Below are 20650 nucleotides of genomic sequence, written 5' to 3'. Positions count from 1 at the left end.
ACTAATGATAAAATCTCGAGAAAATGCCAAAAAACCAGTTTTTCTGGCATATTTCCGGTATTTTCGGCCGGAAAATTTTTTTTTCGAAAATCGGGCTCCGTGACATTTTGGGCATTGCCATTTTCCAAAAATCAGAAAAAACTAATGAGCCAATCCTGAGAAAAGCTGGCAACAGACGAACGAACGAACGAACGAACGAACGAACGAACGAACGAACGAACGAACGAACGAACGAACGAACGAACGAACGAACGAACATGGGTTAATTTAAAGGACCTCCACCGGGGTACCCGGAGGTAGGTCCAAAAATAGTATATTGTTAATAATGGTAGCAAGCACTGTTAGCAAAAAGTTATGTGTAACAAACATGTTAAAAACTTTTAAAATCATCGACTGGTGATTGTCCAGGATTAAGAGACTGTCTCAAGAGTATAAAGAGCTCAGTCTTTTCAACTTACCCATCCGGGATTTGTAGCGGAAGAGCTCTCTCATTTCCTTTCTTCAAATAATTCTGATGACATTTCTGACACAGCAGATAATAAGGAGATCCTGTGCCACAAACACCACCAAACCAACCACCGAGATAACGCCCGTTGCTACGGTAACCATGATTGCTGTTATGGTTACCACATCCAGGGTGGTTTTGACGCATGTGTTGATTGAATTGGAGAACATCTTCATTACAGATATCACAATAGACCGAGGATGAGAGACCGGATGTTGGTGCACCACCTCTCCTGAAAAGCTGGAAACAGAAGGTAAGTGTCAAATTCAGGAAAATGTGGGCCAGATTACCTACTTACTTACACAGCATAAAGACCTTCAGTCTGAGTACAGGGATCCCACGCCTGACTATCTTAATTTTAGCACAAATTTTAGGAGGATTTTGGCCAAATTTTAGGAGAATTTTCAATTTTTTAGGAGCATTTTAGGAAAATTTAAGAAATAAATTTCTAAAATCGACCTGAAGTCAGCCATTAGAAAGATGTTCTACCGAAAAAAAATCACCCACAGGAAGACTGAAATAAAATTACTTTACGTATCATATTATTCGTTCTAACAAAGCCTAGGCCATAGTGTGCAGAGGGGTCCAGCCCCCAGCATTTTTCAGGGGGGAGGCGAAGGAAAAAAGGCCCCAGAAAAACTCTTAAAACTTAGCCTCCACTTTCACAAAATAAAATATCATAGAAATTTTATATGCAAATTCTTAATAAGATAAGATAAATTTTTTTAAGAGGGGTCAAAACCTTCCCCACAGCATAGATTTTTGGCATAATTTAAAATATTTGTAACCTATCAGCTCTGACCCCAGTTCTATTACTTAACACTCAACCCCCTAGCAAGCTAGCCCCAGTATCTTTTTTTAAAATACAGTCCCCAATCAAGCAAAAATGGTTTAGCCCCCACCCCTAAGTTCAGGGGGGAACATTCTATGCTCAAGTAAAAAATTCACAGATGAGGGCGCAAACCACCAAACCTTGCTCTTGAACATTTGAGCCCTCTTTGTTGAATAAAGTCTGCACTCTTTCAATAAACATAGGCTTTTGTTCCAAATATTTCAGTGCAAAAATATATTTTAAACATGTTGTTTCAAGGTCAGGTAGCTTACTACTCCCAGTTTGTTTTGACTTTAATGAGAAAAAAGTCTTAGTTTCCTGTCTGATTATACAAATATACAAACAGCTACCGTCGTGCTTGATAAAGTTTTCAGATTTTAGGAATTTAGGAGAATTAGTTGAGTTTTAGGAGGATTTTAAAAGTTTTGACTTATTTTAGGATTTTTAGGAATTTTAGGAGGAGTGGGATCCCTGTGAGTACCGATTTTAAGTCGATATCCATGATATCTCGACAACTTCACATCGAAACATGACAATATAACAATAACAATACAACAATATAACAAAATAACATTTTCTGATAGTCATTCACCTTTATCTCTCAAAAGTTTTCTGTAAAAGTGCCGACGTCAGCACAAAAATGCTTAAAATGAGTATATATTTGTAGATTGTCTTAAAGATAATGCTTTTAATGATTTAAGGCGCGTCCTTAGTTAATTCTCGCACAGTGGAGAAGTTTTTGTTTCTTTTCTTTCATGCTGTGTAAGAAGATGGCGAGATAAGTTAAAATGGTGTCCTTTAAAATCCTTCGGTCAAGATTTTTATCTTACTTACACTTTCAAGGCGATTGAATGGATGTGATTCCAACACTTCAGAGAAAAGCTCATTACTTTCAATTTCATCATAATTAGGGAACGGGTCCAGTTCATTAAGAGCATCTGTCGGATTTGTAATGACGGATCGTAATAATTGACTTAATGTTTGATTGATGGGTTGATCGAAACTGACGGATACTTCTTGTGTCTCCGTATTGATTTCCTGAAAAAAAAAGTTGAATGGAAAAATTTTATTGGATCTGGAAAAAATGTAAATATTTGTCTACTACTACGAATACTACTACTACTACTAAACCGAGGTCACCGCTTTTTGGAGTGTCCGCTAATTTGAGGTTCTACTGACTACAATAGATGTCCAATGTCCAATAAAAACGGTGGAACGATTTAGGAATAACATAAGAAATCTTTTCGCTATACTGATAAAGGTTAGGCGTTGCACAGCCAGGATGAGTTTTCCAGCAATTATTTTGTTGGACGAAACTAGCTGTTTTTTGTCTTTCTCCTAAATTATCGACGATACGCAAAAGAAATACCCCTGAGCAACTGATTAAAATGAAAGTATATTTTCGATAACTCATACTCAAAGAATCAAAAGCCTCTGATCTTACTTGCAGTAAAACCATAATCGAAATGATGTGTTTGGCTAGTATAGCCACTCAATTTTAACATCGTATCCAAATAGAATTAAATTGCTTTAGCGTTTAAACTTCTCATTGAAAATATTAATTGATGTTATTTGATTCGTTCACTCGAAATTCTCTTTATGTCTTTCGTTCTTTACTCATTTAAGTCAAAATTTACTGCTGAAATATACCACACGTGAAAACTAAAAAAAAACAAAAGATTCAAACATTCAATTCTATTTTTGCCTTCTAAGCTTTCACTGGTCGAGTATTGAAACCAATATTTCAGCACCCTGAAAAATGTCGCAAAGTTTTAACATCCTAAAAATCGTTTACTGTAACTCACGTGATCATGTTCATCCATGACGTCATCATTGTCCGAATCGTCCGAATCTGTGTCTGAAGTTAATTCTCGGACTTGATTTGCATCTTCATTATCATCATTTCCCTCGTCTCCTTGGTTTTCATTCTCATCGGAAGATGGGTGATCAATCAACCAGGCTACAAGGCGCTGGATGTAGTGCGAAGTGTTTTGGCGCGAGAAACTGCGATTCTGATTAATTGCACGGCGGACATTAGACGCAGAGAAACCCATATTGACTAACTGTTCTGATGTGTTTTGGTCAGCTTCGATATCGGCTGATGTGTGGATCGATGGGTTACTTGATGGAGCTGGAGTATAGTTGTCTGAAGAGGGTTGATTAGATGGGTTTGAAACTGTGGAGGATGCCGGTGCTAGTGGTTGTTGATTGTTTTGTTGACTTGATGATGAAGATGAAAATCTGAAACAGAACGTTATGTTCGCACATACCAGCGCCGTAGGTAGCATATACGATGGATTAAATTACAAATATCTTCTATAAAACACTAAATGGAGCTACTCAATCCCTGGCTGAAGCATAAATAATCCGTCATCTGTAATAAGACCACAGTTTGGTGCCGGCGATTCGATCGATCGAGTCCATTCTCTTGCCTCCTCGCTTCTAGCTATGCAGGTTTTCGTTTGGTTTAAACAAATTTCCGGTACAAAGAGATATGGTCTACTTTCAGCAAAGATGGCGGATTATTTTGCTTCAACTGCCGTTTCTTGGGAAATACAGAGTAACTCTAACTAATGTTTTATATATGATATCTGTGGATTAAACCTACGTGCGTTCTCACCTTTTAACCCTTAACGGTGCGGTCGGCCTTTTCCGGAAACACTCATGTTGAACAGTGTATTAATGGTCTACATTTTCTATGGTTCACGTATATAATTTGCATTGCTTTTGGATTGGCTTTGATCAGTTTCAATCATACGATTGAGTTAATTGCTTTAAGTAGTATTCACCCCGGTGGTTGAACATAAATAATTGTCAATTAAGTGTTATTGATACTCTCTACGTTCAAAAATCAAAAAGTTTCATACCTAAGTAGCCGTCGTTCGTTGTGGCTTTCTGCTCGAAGTCGCTGGGAACGGTTCTGAAGAGCTGCTGAAAACAAGTGCCGTCTACGTAATCCGAGTGAATTTCTCAACCCGACAGTTGCAATATTTTCCCGATTCGCACCCAATCTTCTCCATTGTGAAGCTGAAGCAGCCGCCGCTTGGTTGCTATGATCTTCTCGATCCCGATTTCCCGGTTCTCCCAGAAATGTCGAAAATCGGAAAGGTGATTCCGAATGGGAAGTTGGTGTGATGTTTGATGAAGAAGCAGCTGATGAAGGAAGCGTAGCGTTTATAGGATTCGGCTCCGATGCAGCAGTTTGTGAGTCTTGAGCCGATGGCGCTATGGGTCCAGAGAAGAGGCTACTGTCGGAATCAGACGAATCAGAAGATCCACCAAAAAGTTGATCACTCAAACGCTGTCTTAACGTCAAAGTACTGTTGTTTGCTGCTGGTTGATTGTTGGCTTGATTCGACGAAGGTGGGTGTGAGGCGGGTTCTGAGGGTGGAGGAGGCGGAGGACCTGGCGGTTGAGAAGCTGCTGCTAATTTCGCGGCTCTTTCTTTTCGTTTCTTCTCGATTTCTTTAGCGATGTATTTGCCCTCTGGAAAAGAAAAACGATAGAAAGTGTAATTAACAAGAAGGGTTACCTTTTAAACTTCTTGCATTGCGAAATCCTTTAATTGATAGTCAAAAATACTTCCATATTCTGATAGATAAATCAACGTAATCATGAATGAGCCCTCGTCTATTTCACCAAAAGGCAATTGCAACCATAAGTTACCTATTTAAACCTAAAATGCTGGCGTGTTTCAGGTGTTTTGGAAGTAACAAAGTAAATAAGTTTGCGATTGTAGTCGCAAAGTAGCCATAAGGATCTCTTTTCATTAGCTTTCTACCCGAAGGTAGTGGAGGGCGTTATTTCTCCACTTGCCCTTGACCCTCCTTTATATTTAATAAACATCATCAGAGAGGCAATAAGTAGTATTTTTAGATCTTTCTTTCAAATGGAGGTCTAACCCACAACCTCGAGAACCATACCATACATCTATTTTCGCTGTACCGTCATAAATAATTTACCATGAAAAGTGTCTTACCTTCTTTTTCGTGCAGATTTTGACATAGCACCGCACTATGCAAGATGTTCAGCGATCGTTCCAAATCATTTTCACTAACATTACAATCGATAGCAGGCGAGTGCTTCTTTTGAGCTTGTTGTAAAACGAGACGGAGATTTTGGATTAATTCCTCACTCGGGTCCATGCTATTTATACTTGTTGACGGTTGGCCTTCGTCGATAGCCGGGGAGCCTTTCTTCTCAAATTTGTCTTGCAAGTGTTTTACAAGGCTTCGCCCAAAAGTCGGCGTTTTCATAATCTCGTAGATTAACTTCAGGTTGTTGAGATTAGTGAATGTTTGTGTGACTTCAGCGTATAGCTTTTTGTTATCCTCGTTTTGAAATTGGGTTGATTCCATTTGGATAGTATTTGTGCAGGATGATAGCATATTACTCGTTTCCATACAGTTTTGTAAAAGATTAGGGAGTGAGATATCTAAGCTACATATATCGGCAATCGGGATTGGGAATCTTGGTTTCAGTTCGTTTGGTTCAACTTGCCTAAAATGAGCGAAGTAAAGGAGTATTAAAGAAAAATACCATTGGGTCAGTCCATTTTATATCCATACATGGGGGTGGCGTGAACGAACATTTCCAGAAGTTCCAGAGGGTCTAAGGAAATTTTTGCACCATATAGGCATCATATAGAAGAATTTTTCGCAGGGCAATTGATCTAGAAAACTTAGAAGCTGGACTCCGTCGCTGAAAAAACAAACATACATACAAAAACTCGACAGTATCTTACATAATAGAGTACGTATCATTTGATTGGATGCTGACTTTTGTTCCTTTCCATGCGCCGCCCAAAACCATGGCCTCACTCCCAGTAGAGGTTTTACACGTACTACCGCACCTCAGGCCGCTATCAATAGGTATGACCATGGTAAAAAGCGGCAAAAGATACTTGGTGAGTTCGGCCAAGCAAATACCGGGATTCTCCATCTAGGTAGAAAGAAATTATTCAAAACAAGGTGTAAGGAATTGGAAATTGTAAAGGGGAAACAAGATTTCATTATGCGGTTAAATAAGATATCAATAGTCTCCATAGTTTCTAACCCCCCCTACATTTAGGGGGGGGGTCTTGGGTTTTGATGAACCAAAAGCAAGGGGGTTTTAAAAGTATGACTTTCCTAAGGGGGGTTGTCAGTTAAGGGGGGGTCTTCTTACCTAAGGGGGGGTCTTCTTAGATAAGGGGGATCTGCGTTGAATTATGACTCTTGTACAATCGTTTCATTTATACTGATTTTCTAAGGGGGTATTATGAAATTTTAAATGAATTTCCTAAGGGGGTAGCACTTAAGGGGGGGGGGGTCCTCTTACCTAAGGGGGGGGGGTCTTGACCCCTCTAGAAACTATGGTCTCTCTAGAATAAATATCAAATAGCGGTTGGGCTCGACTCGACCTATGTCTCATGACGCCAAATGATTAATTTATGTTAACGCATCAACAAACATTTGACGTCATATGAGCCTGGTGTTAACTTACAACCCTATTTCGTGGCTCTTTTTGGTCGGAGATTGATGGGTTTGATATGTAATAAATTTCAAAATACAAGGTTAAAGATTACTTAAATGGGATAACTTTTTGCGGAGATAAAATAATTTTTTCAAAGTACGTCATTGGCAGTTGAGACAGACTTAGGCGTTATGAGAATTTTTCTTTTTTCCTGGCCATAGGTGTGTGAGAAAATTGTTAAGGAGCTAACGGTCGATACAAGATGTTCTATTATTACCTCGAACTATTTAACTTTACAAGAGACCCTTAGAAATTTTTTCATTACGTTTCTTTCCTTTCTAGACTTGACAAAAATGATTTCATGATTGCATCACACTTGGCGTGTGCGTTTATTTGTTTATGAATTAGAAGGGAATGATCTTAAAGGGAAGAAATTGGTCACATAAAAACAGTCATTTTTACTTGACGGAAATTGTCTTTTTCTAATTATTGACCCCTTCCGAATTTCAAAGCAATTTTAATTTCCCGCCGAGGACAACCCTTAATAAAACCTCGATCCTCTCTGAAATCCGAACAATTTATAAGGCCCGTTCAAGTTCAGGTCAGCGAGGGTTAACGATATATACGACAAAATTACCTCATTTTGAGACAAAGCTTTTGCTCTTTGTAAGTGGTTCTTAATAGCCACGTTGATAGGAGTTCTCCAGACAGAACAAGATGATAAGGCGACCAACGTTTCTCTGATTTCTTCACAAATAGCAATAACAGGAGGCGCTGTAGCTGGCTCCTCAGTATTAGTTTGGTTGTCCCGTGATAATCGATTGAAATCTCGAATGGTGACCTGTGAAAAGAAAGATAGTGTATTGTAAGCTTGAAAAATAAAAACAAAATAAACAAATACACATCTTCTCACACGAAGCGTAGATTTCCGCTTCGAATGGTGTCAAAATATCTGAAGTTGTGAGCGAGCAATGACTTCAGTTAAGTCTTATTTGAGTTTGGTCCTTATTTAAAGCTTTTAGGATGGCTTGGCCGAATAAGTTTTGAATGTCAACTCGAGGGTTTCAGAAAACTGAAGCAGTTAGAGATCATTTTCCAAAAGGCAATTTACAAACTGTGAATTTGCAAACTCATGGCAGAAGTTTCATCTACAGTTCAGAAAATCAGTTAACAACAATCTCGACTAATAATTCGAATTCAGTGACGAGTTGAAGTATGCAAGGAAGAAAAATGATACCTTTTCACCAGGTGTAACCATGTAAAACAACACGAATGGATACAGAGGTTCCCTTGGTAGATTCTCGAAAGCAATTTGTGGATCGTCACCATTCACACCGAATGATAATGTACCACGTGACTTGTCGTATTGACAACAAACGTAATCACCTACAAAATAATGAGTATTTCTTTCAAAACAACACAAACCGAACACGAATAGTACGGTCAAAGCACTGACTTATATTAACCATCTTGTGAGTATTTTTGTCAGGGGGGGGCACGCAGTTACTACAAGACAGTATGACACTTACTACCGTGGTGGTACTGTATTCAGAAGTTATGAAAACAGTTACTACACAGTGTAGTAACTGCTGTTTGGGGGTGGTGCCAAACACTAAAACTAGCACTTTTGGTGTAGTAAGTGCTTATATTTTAATTCTTTTAAAAGAACTTTTAAAATTTTTCACAAAAAATGAATTTTTTTGTGAAAAAATTCTTTGTTAAAAAAAATATTTTTGTTATAAATGGACGAAAAAAAATTTGAAATTTTTCTCAGACCCAACTTTGAAATTAAGCTTTCCCTAATTATCATTAAAATGTTCTCAACAGCTGTTAACCAAGTAAATTAAAAGAAAATCTAGCACAAAAATGGCAATTTAGGGTAATTTCGAGCATGTTTTTGATGATATCACTCAAAAACAGGGGTGGTACCTGGAAATCTTTTCTGAAAACAGTTACTACCAAGGTGTAGTAACTGCAAAGGGTGGTGGTCCTGAAAAAAAGTGTTGAAAAAGCACTTACTACACATCATGTCTTGTAGTAACTGCGTGCCCCCCCCCCTGTTTTTGTGTGATTTTCCAAGAAATATGGTGTTTTAGAGTCCGCGAAGTCTTAAAATGTTCTTAACTTGTTCTTGGTATTTTGGCCAGTGAACTATTATGTTCTTAGCATAGTTTGGTCTTATATAGAAAGCCTTAGCTCCTACCTTGAGAAAAAGGCTTGAAACGAATTGCTTTTTCACCGTTATGGTATAACTTGCCATCAAAAGCACGATAGATATACATATCTCCTGATGTTTGATATTCATGATTTTTCAATGGTTGTCGACAAATGCCGATGCACGTTCCTTCATTGCCTTTCACGTCTTTTGTGATCAAGAACTAAACAGAAAATAAAGCATGTTTATTGCGATTTGACCGACTAATTGGCTTAAAACACCTCCTATCAACCTTTATTGGCTCAGTCAACTTTTAAGAGGCCTGGGGTGAATTTACAAGGAAATGACATTAAAATTCTTTGTCTACGAAGACCGGTCTCTACTTGCGCGCGCTTCACTAGCACTTTTTGGCTTCAATTCTTTTTGCTTGAAAAAAGATTACGTCATAGAAATGTAGCACGCACTTTTCAACACATTTCAACTTTTTTCAACCGTTACGTCAGATCGCACCAATGGAGTTGCTTCACTTCTCTTTTGACCAATAGCGTGGAAGCTTTGCTCAAAAAGTGTGATCGAAGCGCGCACAAGTGGAGACCGGCCTTGAGAATGTCAATGCAATGAATTCAGATATTTTGACGTCATTCTATCAAGGTAAACTCAAACCCAGTCTCCCCACGTTTTTAAGGTTGATGGATGTATTGAGCAGTAACTAGCATATAAAAAGGAGCCGCGTTGTAATATGTATTCTTCGACAACTTAGAGTGAGAATTTCCAAATAGCACTAAATAGTACTACGTACTTAAAAGCCGGTCTCCACTTGCGTGCGCTGTGATCGCACATTTTGGCTTCAATTCTTTTTACTTGGAAAAAAGATTACGTCATAAAAATGTAGCGCGCGCTCAAAAAAAAAGTTGAACACATTTCAACTTTTTTCAACCGTTACGTCAGATCGCGCCAATGGAATTGCTTCATTTTTCTTTTGACCAAGAGCGTGTAAGCTTTGCTCGAAAAAGTGCGATCAAAGCGCGGGCAAGTGGAGACCGGCCTTAAGGGTTCCTCCCTCTGACCGTTCGAGTTATGGAGACTCTGGTGTATCATAATTGTTGCTGTCAACAAACAACTTTAACCTTATTCAATGAAATTATTGAGTAAATTAAGAAGAAGTTAAAACATTCCCAAAGACTATAAAAGAACATGATAAATACTTGATGCTTTTTTTTGTACACCAACCTTCCATTCGTAGAACTGCGAGGTCTCGCAGCCTTCTTGTAAATTCTTATCAATGATCGCGAATCCTTTTCCACCTCTGACGTGAGAGATAGTATGTGATCCTTCTTCGATCTGACAATTCAACATTTTCTTAGCAAATTTGATAGAAATAATCTCCTCTTCGTCCTTTTCATTGGCTGTTGTTGGTTTAGGCTGTTTGAGAGGATACTCCCATAGGAAGCGATGTAATGTACTCAATAAGAAATTGATGACCTGGAATGGAAAATGATTTGAGAATCAGAAGTAGTAGTGACTACGAAGAAATCACTATTGATAGTACCAATAATAAGCCTTTTAGTGAAAGGGTTGATAGTTGTATACAGTTGTATATAACATAGTCGAACGTGCAAAACGCTAAAATAAGAAAAACACCCCCAGAAATTCACCCAAGGAATAAGAGTGTGCGAAATCTCAGCTAAATCTGACCTTTTTTAGGTCTCCTGGCTACCCCAAAGTTTAAGCCTCGATTTGGCGAAAAAGTTTTCAAATAATGAAAAAAACACCCCCAGATATTCACGCAAGGAACAAGTGTGCCAGATTTCAGCCATATCTAACCATAAGCCATAAGTCACCAGGCTACCCTAAAGTGTTTGCGACACACAGACGCACAGACAAACACACATTGTCAGATTCTAGCTCAACTGAAGTTGATAATTGTTACCTGGTCACAATCGACGTCAGAATCGTCAGCATCTACTTCTCCAAGGATTACCAATAATAATTTGATGGTAGTGATACATAAGCCATAAGGTCTGTTTTGTAGCTCGTCTATCTTAACTCCTAGAAAAAAAATTCGATACTACCTTATCGGCCTGTTTTACGCCGGCCTTTATTTTTCCGTCGCTGGCGTAATGACGGCCAGCGTAAGGGGTCGGAATTAAATTAGTACCGGTCTAGACGTGGAAAAAAGTTTTGGCGTGATAAAGGCTGGCGTGATAAAGGGGTCGGCGCTAAATAAGGGCTTAATTTCTGGAACGATCATGCCCGTCACCACAAATACCCCTGGTAACTCTGCGCCGTAGTTGGTAGTTGAAAAATTTGATACTCTAAGATAATGATAGATTATCTCTTACCAATATTATCCATCAGTACGGGTATCCATTGATGAAGACATTTCGCAAAATCAATACTCAATAAAGCACAGCGCTTGATCAGCGCAATCTGATTGGTCACTTTCTCCACCAATACGTGGTTCTTGGTACCAGTTTTCAGATATTTGATTTTCGGTGATAAAGTTTCCATAAGAACATCAACTAATGCTTTGGTACATTCTATTGGCACGTCCTTACTCTGTTCTCTGATATTGAAATAAGAAAATAAAGTTTGATTAAATTTCTCTAAATGGTTAGCATAAACCAGATTATTTGCGCTCAGTGTGGTCACTGTACTTATTCCTAACTACTTCTTGACTGGCTCCCTTTTTAATTAAAAGAAATCATGTCTAGACTTAGACTAGGTCGCCATCTTGTTTTCAATTATGGTCGTCAACAGTAGCGTGATTCGAATGTTTTGAAATCCGAACGTTCGAAAATTTAAGGTAAATTAGAAAACAGCATAGTCAACTTCTGGACACACTTCCTCTGGAAGAGCGTGAACAGTTAGCCTATCTAGTGTATGGGTCCTGTTTTGACAAATACAGTGAAGTATATAAGGGTATATATAAAGGAATCAAAAATGGATAGTATACAGCACTAAATGTAGAATAGAAAATTCCAACTCACGCAATCTGGAGTGCAAGAACATTGAGACAGGCATTGGCTGCAGTTTGATTGACAGTCTGGTTGTTCTTGATAAAGCGAATGGTGTTCGAGTTGGTGATAATACTCAAATCAGTAGCGCTCATTCGACGCGTGAGAAGGGCGAACAAGAAGAGTGTTTGTTGAGATCTTGCGATTTCACAGCGTGGCGACTCCTCTGATGAATAGAGGTTTGGTGATTTCTCGAGAATCGATTCCAACAGCTTGTGGTAAGTTGATTGGAGCATCTCTTTCCATAGTTTTGGTGCACCGCTTACATCATTCTGTTAAAAAAACAATATTTTATCTTCTCAAATAGAGCTGTAAGACGGGGATTTGACGTGGACCATAAAACTCCCATAATGTCTCACTCATGAGTTTGAAATCACATTTAGTTAACTCCCGTTACGAAATTGCTAAAACATTTTAGCAATATTAAATTGAAGATTGAATAATTTCCAAATCAAGTTTTTATTGGTTCACATGGCTTCTCCGTCGCTGTTGTTCTATTCAAAATTGGGCTTTGAATGTTTTACTGTGTTATCAAAATAAGAAGCTATCTTTTTACCTGATTTGCTACTGTATCACAAAATGGAGAATACACGTTTCTTTATAAGAACAAGAAGCCCGTTGGGCGTGAAGGCCCAGCGAAAAGTAACGTGTTGAAAACGAGCGTGCAAAACAGCAAATGTTGAACCATGTTGATCAAAGACAGGAAAAATATTTTCAAAGTCACCGCGGTACTTCTCAATAGTTAGACGCTTGAAACTTTATTGAATGGTCTCCATTCCAACCGGGTCTACAGGCGCAGGTTCACGGTTGAATACTCTCGGGTACCTAATAGCGGGGGGGGGGTTTGGAATAAGCGGGGAGGAGGTTGGAAAAAATCTCAAAACTTAATAAGCGGCGGGGGGTTGGAATAAAAATGTCCTAGGTGGAAAATTTCCATAAATTATGCGCGCCCATAGAAAAATATAAAAAATACCCGCAAATATATAGTGAGTGGGCGCTTTTTAACCAATTAGGTGCACTCACATATGCAGGGAGAAATATCCATGCAGGCATGTTAGTTGGACCAGACTGTAAACCAGAAAAATAATCTTTAAAAAACTAGACGGTGAAATAGTTTACAGTCTGCATATCCAGGCCAATAAAATTCATGTGGTTAATGCGAGTTAACAGTTTAATGTGACAGATCCAGAAATGATCATTTTCACTATTCATGCGTTGCAACCATGAAAAATGTTTCAATATAGTTCAAATTTACCCATGAGCTGCATTTTCGTGTCCATTAACAAATTCCAGAATCAGTTTATACTTTTTAAACAATAAATAATTATGTGAGTCGAGTTTGAAAAATCAAGCCACCGATCGTTTAATGCGACAGATCCAGAACAGAAATGGCCATTTTGTTTCATCATCATCATCATTGCTCGACCGCAGTCGAGACCATTTTTGAAAAGACCTTTTATTTAATATACGTAGAATCATGAAAAAAGTCCCAATTCAAATTTACACATTGAGCTGCATTTTAGTCTCCAATAACTTAATTCCATAATCAGCTTACTTGAAATAATTCTGTGTCGAGTTTGAAAAATCAAGCCACCAATCGTCAAACGAGACAGAACCAGAAATAACCATTTTCACGCGTAACATCATGGAAAAAGTTCCAATCTTGTTCGAATTTACACACGAGCTCCATTTTAGTGTCCATTACCAAATTCCAGAATCAGTTAACTTGTAATAATTATGTGTTGAGTTTGAAAATCATAACACGCACACGTCCCACTTCTGACTGTTGTTTTGGTAAAACAGCGACATATCCAGAAGTGACTGTTTTCTTGTGTCGCATCAAGAAAAAAGTTCCAATCTTATTCAATTTTACACATCAGCTGCATTTCAGTTTATTTATTTCTATATCGGAAGCCATTATTTCCTAAAAATAAAATCTTTTTGAAAGCAAGAAGCTAAAAAATGAAGGTGATTTTTAGGTAGAATTTTCACTCATAAAACTTTATTAAAACTTGAGCAAAGACTATAAGATGTGCCAGAATGTTGAAAGAGGTTTATAAAGAAAAATCATTACAAAATTTCTTTGGTTTGAAAGTCTCTTGACCACTAAAGCAAAGAAAATGTTCAAGAAAGTATGAATCGACCTCCTCGCTTCGACCGCCATCTTGTTTTGTTTTGAAAATTGTTTTGAAGGAGCGCGGAATCAGAAAATATATCTTTTATAGCCAGTATCCGACTTTAGCAAGCTTTTCCCTCTCCAGACGGCAAAATTAAAAAGTGTGTTACTGGTTTTAAGCGCCGTTTCTACCAAAACGGACGGACAGACAGCGGAAGGATGGATGAGGACGGAAAGTTGCAAATGAAAGGCCCTATCGCTAGCGCTGGGCCAACAAATTATATATGAACATAAGGCTTTGATGGCCAAAATGTTAAGAACAAGTTAAGAACATTTACAAGGCTTTGTAGAATCTAAAACACCCATTTTCTTATGAAAATGGACAAAAATTCTCAAAATGGTGAAAATAAGAACATGTCAAGAACATTTTTAGGCTTGAAACTCAAAGAATAAAGAACATTCAAAGGCTTCAAAAACTTTGGATGGTCTAATAAAAAAAACGTGTAGCTCCACTTTTTTATGAAAGCCAGTAAATTCTTGATGAGACTTAGCTGCTCTTATAATTGCTCTTAAATTGTTTCATTCATGACAAGGCTTTGTTTTATTCTTCTAATATTAGTCTTTTTTTGGCAATTTTGAGCCTCTTTTATTCTTATAAATTGTTTTCTTTTTTTCTTTTATCACCGGCGGGCCTGGTTTCACAAATCGGGTAAAAATCAGGCAGGCAATCGGTGTAATAGAAACTCATTTAAACTCATGAGACCTTCTAAGTAATAACCATTCTAATTTAGACTAATTAAAGACAAATGTTTTATTTGTCAGAGGACGATTAGCTGGTTAATGACATTAATTAATCCATTGTATAGTAAATTGCATGGTATCTCAACGCAACATCATCTCAAAATCAATCTATGTGAAAAAAGTGAATTGGTCGTTGATAAGAAAAACATTAGACTTTGTGAGACAAAAATTCATTGGTGGAGAGGCGCACTTTTAAATTTACTCACACGGACTGTTCGGAGAGAGGAAACTTAAACAATCATAACAGACTTGCCAACAAACAGTGAGCAATAGGAAATACGTGTTATTGACGTATTGTGACGGAATCCTGGCCTGTGGTTGCTTAAATAAACAAGGAAAGTAGTTATAAACGGTATATAGTACATAATCTCAAGCATCATTTGACTAACATTGAAAAAAATCATTTTTTGTGGTAGCTTATAGAAAAGAGACGATGGATATCGATCAAAGTTATCGTAGTTCATTCCTACCAGAGAATGTTAACAAAGTTGAAATTAGTTCTGGACGAACTTTACGTCATTATTCGCAGAGTGGATTCGACGCGTCCGGTCGTTACTTCAGCGTTCAAAAGAGACGTATCGAAGTTGATAACGAAAAAGCTATTCGCTCTTTTACTATATTCTTCTTTAAAAGAGATTGTGATGAGTTAGAGTCGACTTCGATCAATCTACAAAGTGATGGACGTATCATAGGGGAATGTTATTACGATCCTTTCACCACACGCTGGTTCATTGTTGAGAAAACTTCAAACGTTGTGTACAGTGGTTGTTTGAGACAATATTTTGAGAAATCATGTACACTTTTAGCATCAGAGGACCATGATTTTCGTTATCAAATACCTGAGGGAGACTATGCTGATGATGAATTTTCAACAATAATGAAATGTGGGGCAGAACAAAACATCATTACCATACAGAGACTTCTCAAAAGTGTTCTCACCATAGAATTATTTGAATTTAGCGATGAAAAAGTTTCCCATTTGAGCAGAGTTACAATGTATGTTGGTCCACACAGCTGGATCAAATCAACGCTTTTTATTGATATAGACTCAAGCTTGTTATATAAGAAGAATTCTGAACTAATCGCGTATGATTTTAAAGGGAAAAAGAAGTTTGAAATCCCTCTTCTAAAACATGACGACCCGTCAAAGAGCCCCGGAGATAGAATTCGAGCTTTCTATCAATTGAAAAATTCTGTATTCCTGCTTATCCATAAAGATACGGCTGAGTTGTTCAAAGTCACTTCAACAGGAGAGAAGTTTGATCTGAGCACATTCAAACTGCCACCATTCAGGACTAGCAAATTAGTAAAACGATTTGGGAAACATTATCTTTGTTTATCTCAAAAGAAAACCAAAAAAGGATTCGAGATTTTTGAAGTCCGATCATGGAGAAATATCAATGAATGTAATAAGAAAGTGGAGATAAAAACTATTGAGGACATTAATTGGAGTATGAGAGAAATGGCGTTTATTAGTGAACAAGACATAGATGGGAAGAGATCATTCAATATCACGATACAGAATTTGAGGTTATTGAACGATTTAAGTTTGAAACATTCTGCTCGATTGGCATGTTTGAGGACATTTAATGAAGAACATTTTAACGGGAAAGTTCCCAAGTGCCTTCTTAGGTATCTCGGTTCTTTAAAAGGATGATTTTTCTGAGACTTGATTTTAAACATGTTTTATAACTTTTTAAGCTAAAAATAATTTTATTTTGTAATAAATGTTTCGGTTGTTATATATATTTGATGTTAATAAATCTTATTTTCACCATTTTGTGAGTATTTTTGTAGTAGAAATTCCGGTGTTTTAGAGTCCGCAAAGCCTTAAAGTGTTCTTACCTTGTTCTTGATATAAGAACCTTACAGAATTCATATTTTGAAAAGTGTTAAAAAAACATGAAAAGGTATATTTTTGGCTCAGACGATATTCCTATCCAGATATCCAGTTACTTTAAAGACAAGCCCCTTAGAAATAAAGTTTAACTGACATCCAGGGATATCCGGAGAAACAGGAAGAAAAGTTCAAGTTTCTTGACATTCGCATTGTTTCCGTGTCTTTAAAAGAAAGAGAGGGACGATTCTGTTACATGATAACTTACAGTTTTACGGACGGCATCTTACTTTTATTATTTATTTTTGATATTTATTTAGCATTTACTAGACGGTTCCCGTCGTCGCAAACGCCGGTTTAGCTTGCACATCAAAAGCCCTTAGGATGACAAAGATGGTATTGTTTATGCTCTCTGACTTTATCTTTAAGGGGGATTTGAATTCGTTTTTTATCAACCACGGGAGTATATCGAGTAGTGTGAAGATATCTCGTTAATACCTTTTTATGTTTCAACTGGAATAATAGAATGGGACTTGAAATCCTCACCATAAATATGAGAAAATGAAATTCAATTATCGCTCAAAAAGTTGCCTTCACTGTCAAATAATTGTTAAATTTTCAACCAATTTTCTACCCGATGATTAATCTATAAAACCCTTTCAATTTCATGACGACCTCGAACGAAGGTAATTGCTTTACTCACCATATAATGGAATGATGAATTTTTTTGGCAATCGATTCTCATACCAAAAGCAGCTGTCATCATATACATTTGAAATGGATAACACATCTCAAGGGTTCCATTGTCTTGTTCAGGAATTACGTAATCGAATAGCTTCTCTTTGGTAATGTAGTCCAGTAAAAGTTCGATAAAATCGATCCGTGTCTAGAAATTAAAATGAATCGGTTATGCACGATAAATAAACTTTAAAGACTTGGGGATACGAGAAGTTTTTTTAGCGTTGGTGCAATGCAACATGCTCCATTCCACTAACCTGAAACGCTTTCTCGTGTCTACGCCCCATTTTTCTTCCTACCAATAAAAGTGAAATCTCACTTTTGACCAATAAAAGTGAAATCTCACTTTTGTCCCTGGGACAATGGAGCAAAATTTATTAAAATTGATTCGAATCAATTTTGCTCTATTGTCCCAGGGACAAAATCAGCGTGTTTTTCGGGTATTTCCCTCACTTTTTGTCCCATGAAATAAAAAAAGAAATCATGGGACACGCACTGTTTTTCTTGTGTTGGTGGGATAGAGCAAGTTGCATGCACCAACGTGAAAAAAACTTCTCGTATCCCCAAGTCTTAATAATATAACAATAGCGTTCAGTTTGAGGTCGTTGTTGTTATTTTCTGCCCGCGTAGTTTGATTATTCGCCCGATTTGGGCCCGACGCGAAGCGGAGGCAAATGGCAAATGCAAATGGCACCAGAGGGCTAATAATCAAACTACTACAAGGGCAGAATTAATGACAACAACGAACGAAAACTTAACGCTATTACTATTATTATCCAAATCGGACATTCAAACAACGTCTTTTTCTAGCGTCAGCCAATTCTTTTCGCTTCAATGCAATGTCTTCAATAAGTTTTTAGCGCCTTGCGAGCGGACCACAAACGACCAAAAAGTGTGTTTTTCTAACGTTAGTTTAGTCTCTTCGCTTCAATGCAACGCCGCAAATGACGTTATTGCCCTTTAACCTGGGCGCCTAATGATATTTCAGCCCTCTGAAGCCTGGCGCTTTAGTTTCCTCAGCGCAGGTCACAAAACTTTTCAATCCGCCCGCCGATTGAACCTTTAATGACTTACTTAATGACCGCTATATGGATAATAATTGAAAATATTTTCATTAGGCCGGATAATGAAATGCATTTACTTAGAGCGGCTGATCATAAATAACGATGTTCCGCATGTCTTGGTACGATATTCGCCGTTCCCTGGGCTACATTCAGATCCTTGCGAAGGTCTCGGGGTCAGTTATCAGTTAACGAATTGGCGAATTTTGAGAACCTTATCGGGACCAAAAATTGAGTCATTCGAAAAACAAACACCAGAGTTGAACTTGTAGCTGTTTTTCATAAGCCTAGGGAAAGCAAAATTTACAAGATTTTGTAATTTCTACTAGCCTTTACAGAATTTTGAAGTATAAAAAATAAAAGCTTCATAACAATAATCCTCCATTTGCCTACTTTAGTATCCATTATGTCTGTCCATAATTACCAATTCAGGACATTTTAACGACACATTTACAATCATATGGTTTAAAAGGTCATGGAAGTTTGGATTTCGCCTTACAGCGAAAATAAAAGAAATAAGACTGAACTGTCTTTTAAAAACAATTACATTCCCTAAGATATCGACCCGCTCACTAGCTTTTGAGTCAATGACGCCCACTGGAAGGTCAGTGACGTTCGGTGACGTTCATACAGTGTGCTGAGGTTTGAAAAAGTCTATCCAGGAGGGTGAAACAGATACACGCAAGATATCTCGCAATTCCTTATCTGCACCGATAATTCGATGGCAGAATACACGCTTTTTTTATAAGAATGGTGTAAATCTATTTCATCATGGATATTCTTAACTTTTTAGGGAAAATCATCCTTACAAAATATTCTTACAGCATTCTTAGGTTAGGATCCATAATTCAGACTAGATTTAACATTTGGTACATACGTCTCAATCATACAATGGTATTTTTGTGAATTGGTATAATTAACAATTTATAATTGAAAATGGCATTCTTCAGCATTCTTAGCTTGGGTAGCAAAATTCGATGATGGTGATAATCTTAGCATTATTCTTTTGGCCATTTTCATTATGGACATTCTTATAAAGTGTATTCTTATAAAAAAGCGTGTATAAGTGATCTGTTATACATTGAATAAATATCAGTGTTTCAAGGGACGATCAAAATTAAATGATGTCTTTATATCTTCAAAAAAGAAAGAGGAACAAGCACAATGCATATTGGGGGGCCACCATAGTGGACCTACTTAATGATAAATATAGAATGGATATAGAAAAGGAAGTAAAATAAAAAACGGACTCGGTCATGTTTTGGACATTGCTAATACACATCTTTGTGCAAAAAATTAGGAAAAACTAATTATAAAATCTTGAGAAAATGCCAAAAATATTTCCAGCATATTCGGCCAGAAAATCTTTTTTTAGAAAATCGGCCTCCGTCACTTTTTGGGCTTACCGTTTTTGCATCATTGTGCGAAAAATTACCAGACCCATTACCAGGAAGAACAATATTCAATGTGTCAAAAAGAAAAAACATACAAAAGTTACAAACACGGTTTTTTATAAAAAGATCGAAAAATTTTAAAGCTTGAAAATGTTCTTGCATGTTCTTATTTTCGCGATTTTCTGAGTATTTTTGTCAATTTTCCTCAAAAATTAGCCTTAAAATGTTTTTTATTTGTTCTTAATATTTTGCCCATTGAAGCCTTATGTTCTTCTATAGTTTGTTAAAAAAACACGTGTACTTAACAGATCCCAACTTAGCAGCAGAGTAAATAAGGAACTCGTGGAGAACTTTGAGGCTAAAACTTAGTTATATCGCCACCAGAGGTAATAGATTATGTAGAAAGGAAAAAGTAAATGAGATGTGATGTGGAGAGAGCTATGGTTGACTTGTTGAGTAGTAGACTTAAATAAATAACGCACCACTGAGCCTCTTCCACGCCATTCTCACCCAAACTTTTAAATTTGCAAACTGCTAACATAACATATCCAGAAATGTCAACATATTCTGACCATGATTGTAGTTACAATATAAAGTGACATTGAATTAAATTAAATAGATTCGATAAGATCCAAATCGGCATGACTGCAATATTTGTCCACTATCCTTTTTCATCTATCATTAACCCTTTCCGTGCCCATGTCGGCATATGGTTTAAAAGAAAGGTCTTGTGGAAATGT

General features: G+C 37.2%; 1 protein-coding gene across 1 annotated transcript in view; it reads right to left on the bottom strand.

The window, feature by feature from the left end:
• The window catches only part of LOC136817974 (probable E3 ubiquitin-protein ligase HERC1), a 108119-nt gene that overhangs the window by 32180 nt on the left and 55289 nt on the right, over positions 1 to 20650 (bottom strand). The window contains exons 25-38 of the mRNA XM_067074328.1: positions 17421 to 17603; positions 11937 to 12235; positions 11289 to 11512; positions 10877 to 10995; positions 10177 to 10428; positions 8995 to 9169; positions 8029 to 8177; positions 7429 to 7632; positions 6082 to 6278; positions 5317 to 5837; positions 4205 to 4823; positions 3143 to 3578; positions 2172 to 2375; positions 459 to 745 (exon numbers count right to left, since the gene is read on the bottom strand). Coding sequence (XP_066930429.1) covers positions 459 to 745; positions 2172 to 2375; positions 3143 to 3578; positions 4205 to 4823; positions 5317 to 5837; positions 6082 to 6278; positions 7429 to 7632; positions 8029 to 8177; positions 8995 to 9169; positions 10177 to 10428; positions 10877 to 10995; positions 11289 to 11512; positions 11937 to 12235; positions 17421 to 17603 — 3869 coding nt within the window. The remainder of the gene's footprint in view (positions 1 to 458; positions 746 to 2171; positions 2376 to 3142; positions 3579 to 4204; positions 4824 to 5316; positions 5838 to 6081; positions 6279 to 7428; positions 7633 to 8028; positions 8178 to 8994; positions 9170 to 10176; positions 10429 to 10876; positions 10996 to 11288; positions 11513 to 11936; positions 12236 to 17420; positions 17604 to 20650) is intronic.

This window comes from Clytia hemisphaerica, unplaced genomic scaffold (genome assembly GCF_902728285.1).
Source record: "Clytia hemisphaerica strain Z4C2 unplaced genomic scaffold, Clytia hemisphaerica genome assembly, whole genome shotgun sequence".
Lineage (NCBI taxonomy): Eukaryota > Metazoa > Cnidaria > Hydrozoa > Leptothecata > Clytiidae > Clytia > Clytia hemisphaerica.
Note: the sequence above shows the minus strand (reverse complement) of the source record. Positions and strands in the feature narration are given on the sequence as shown.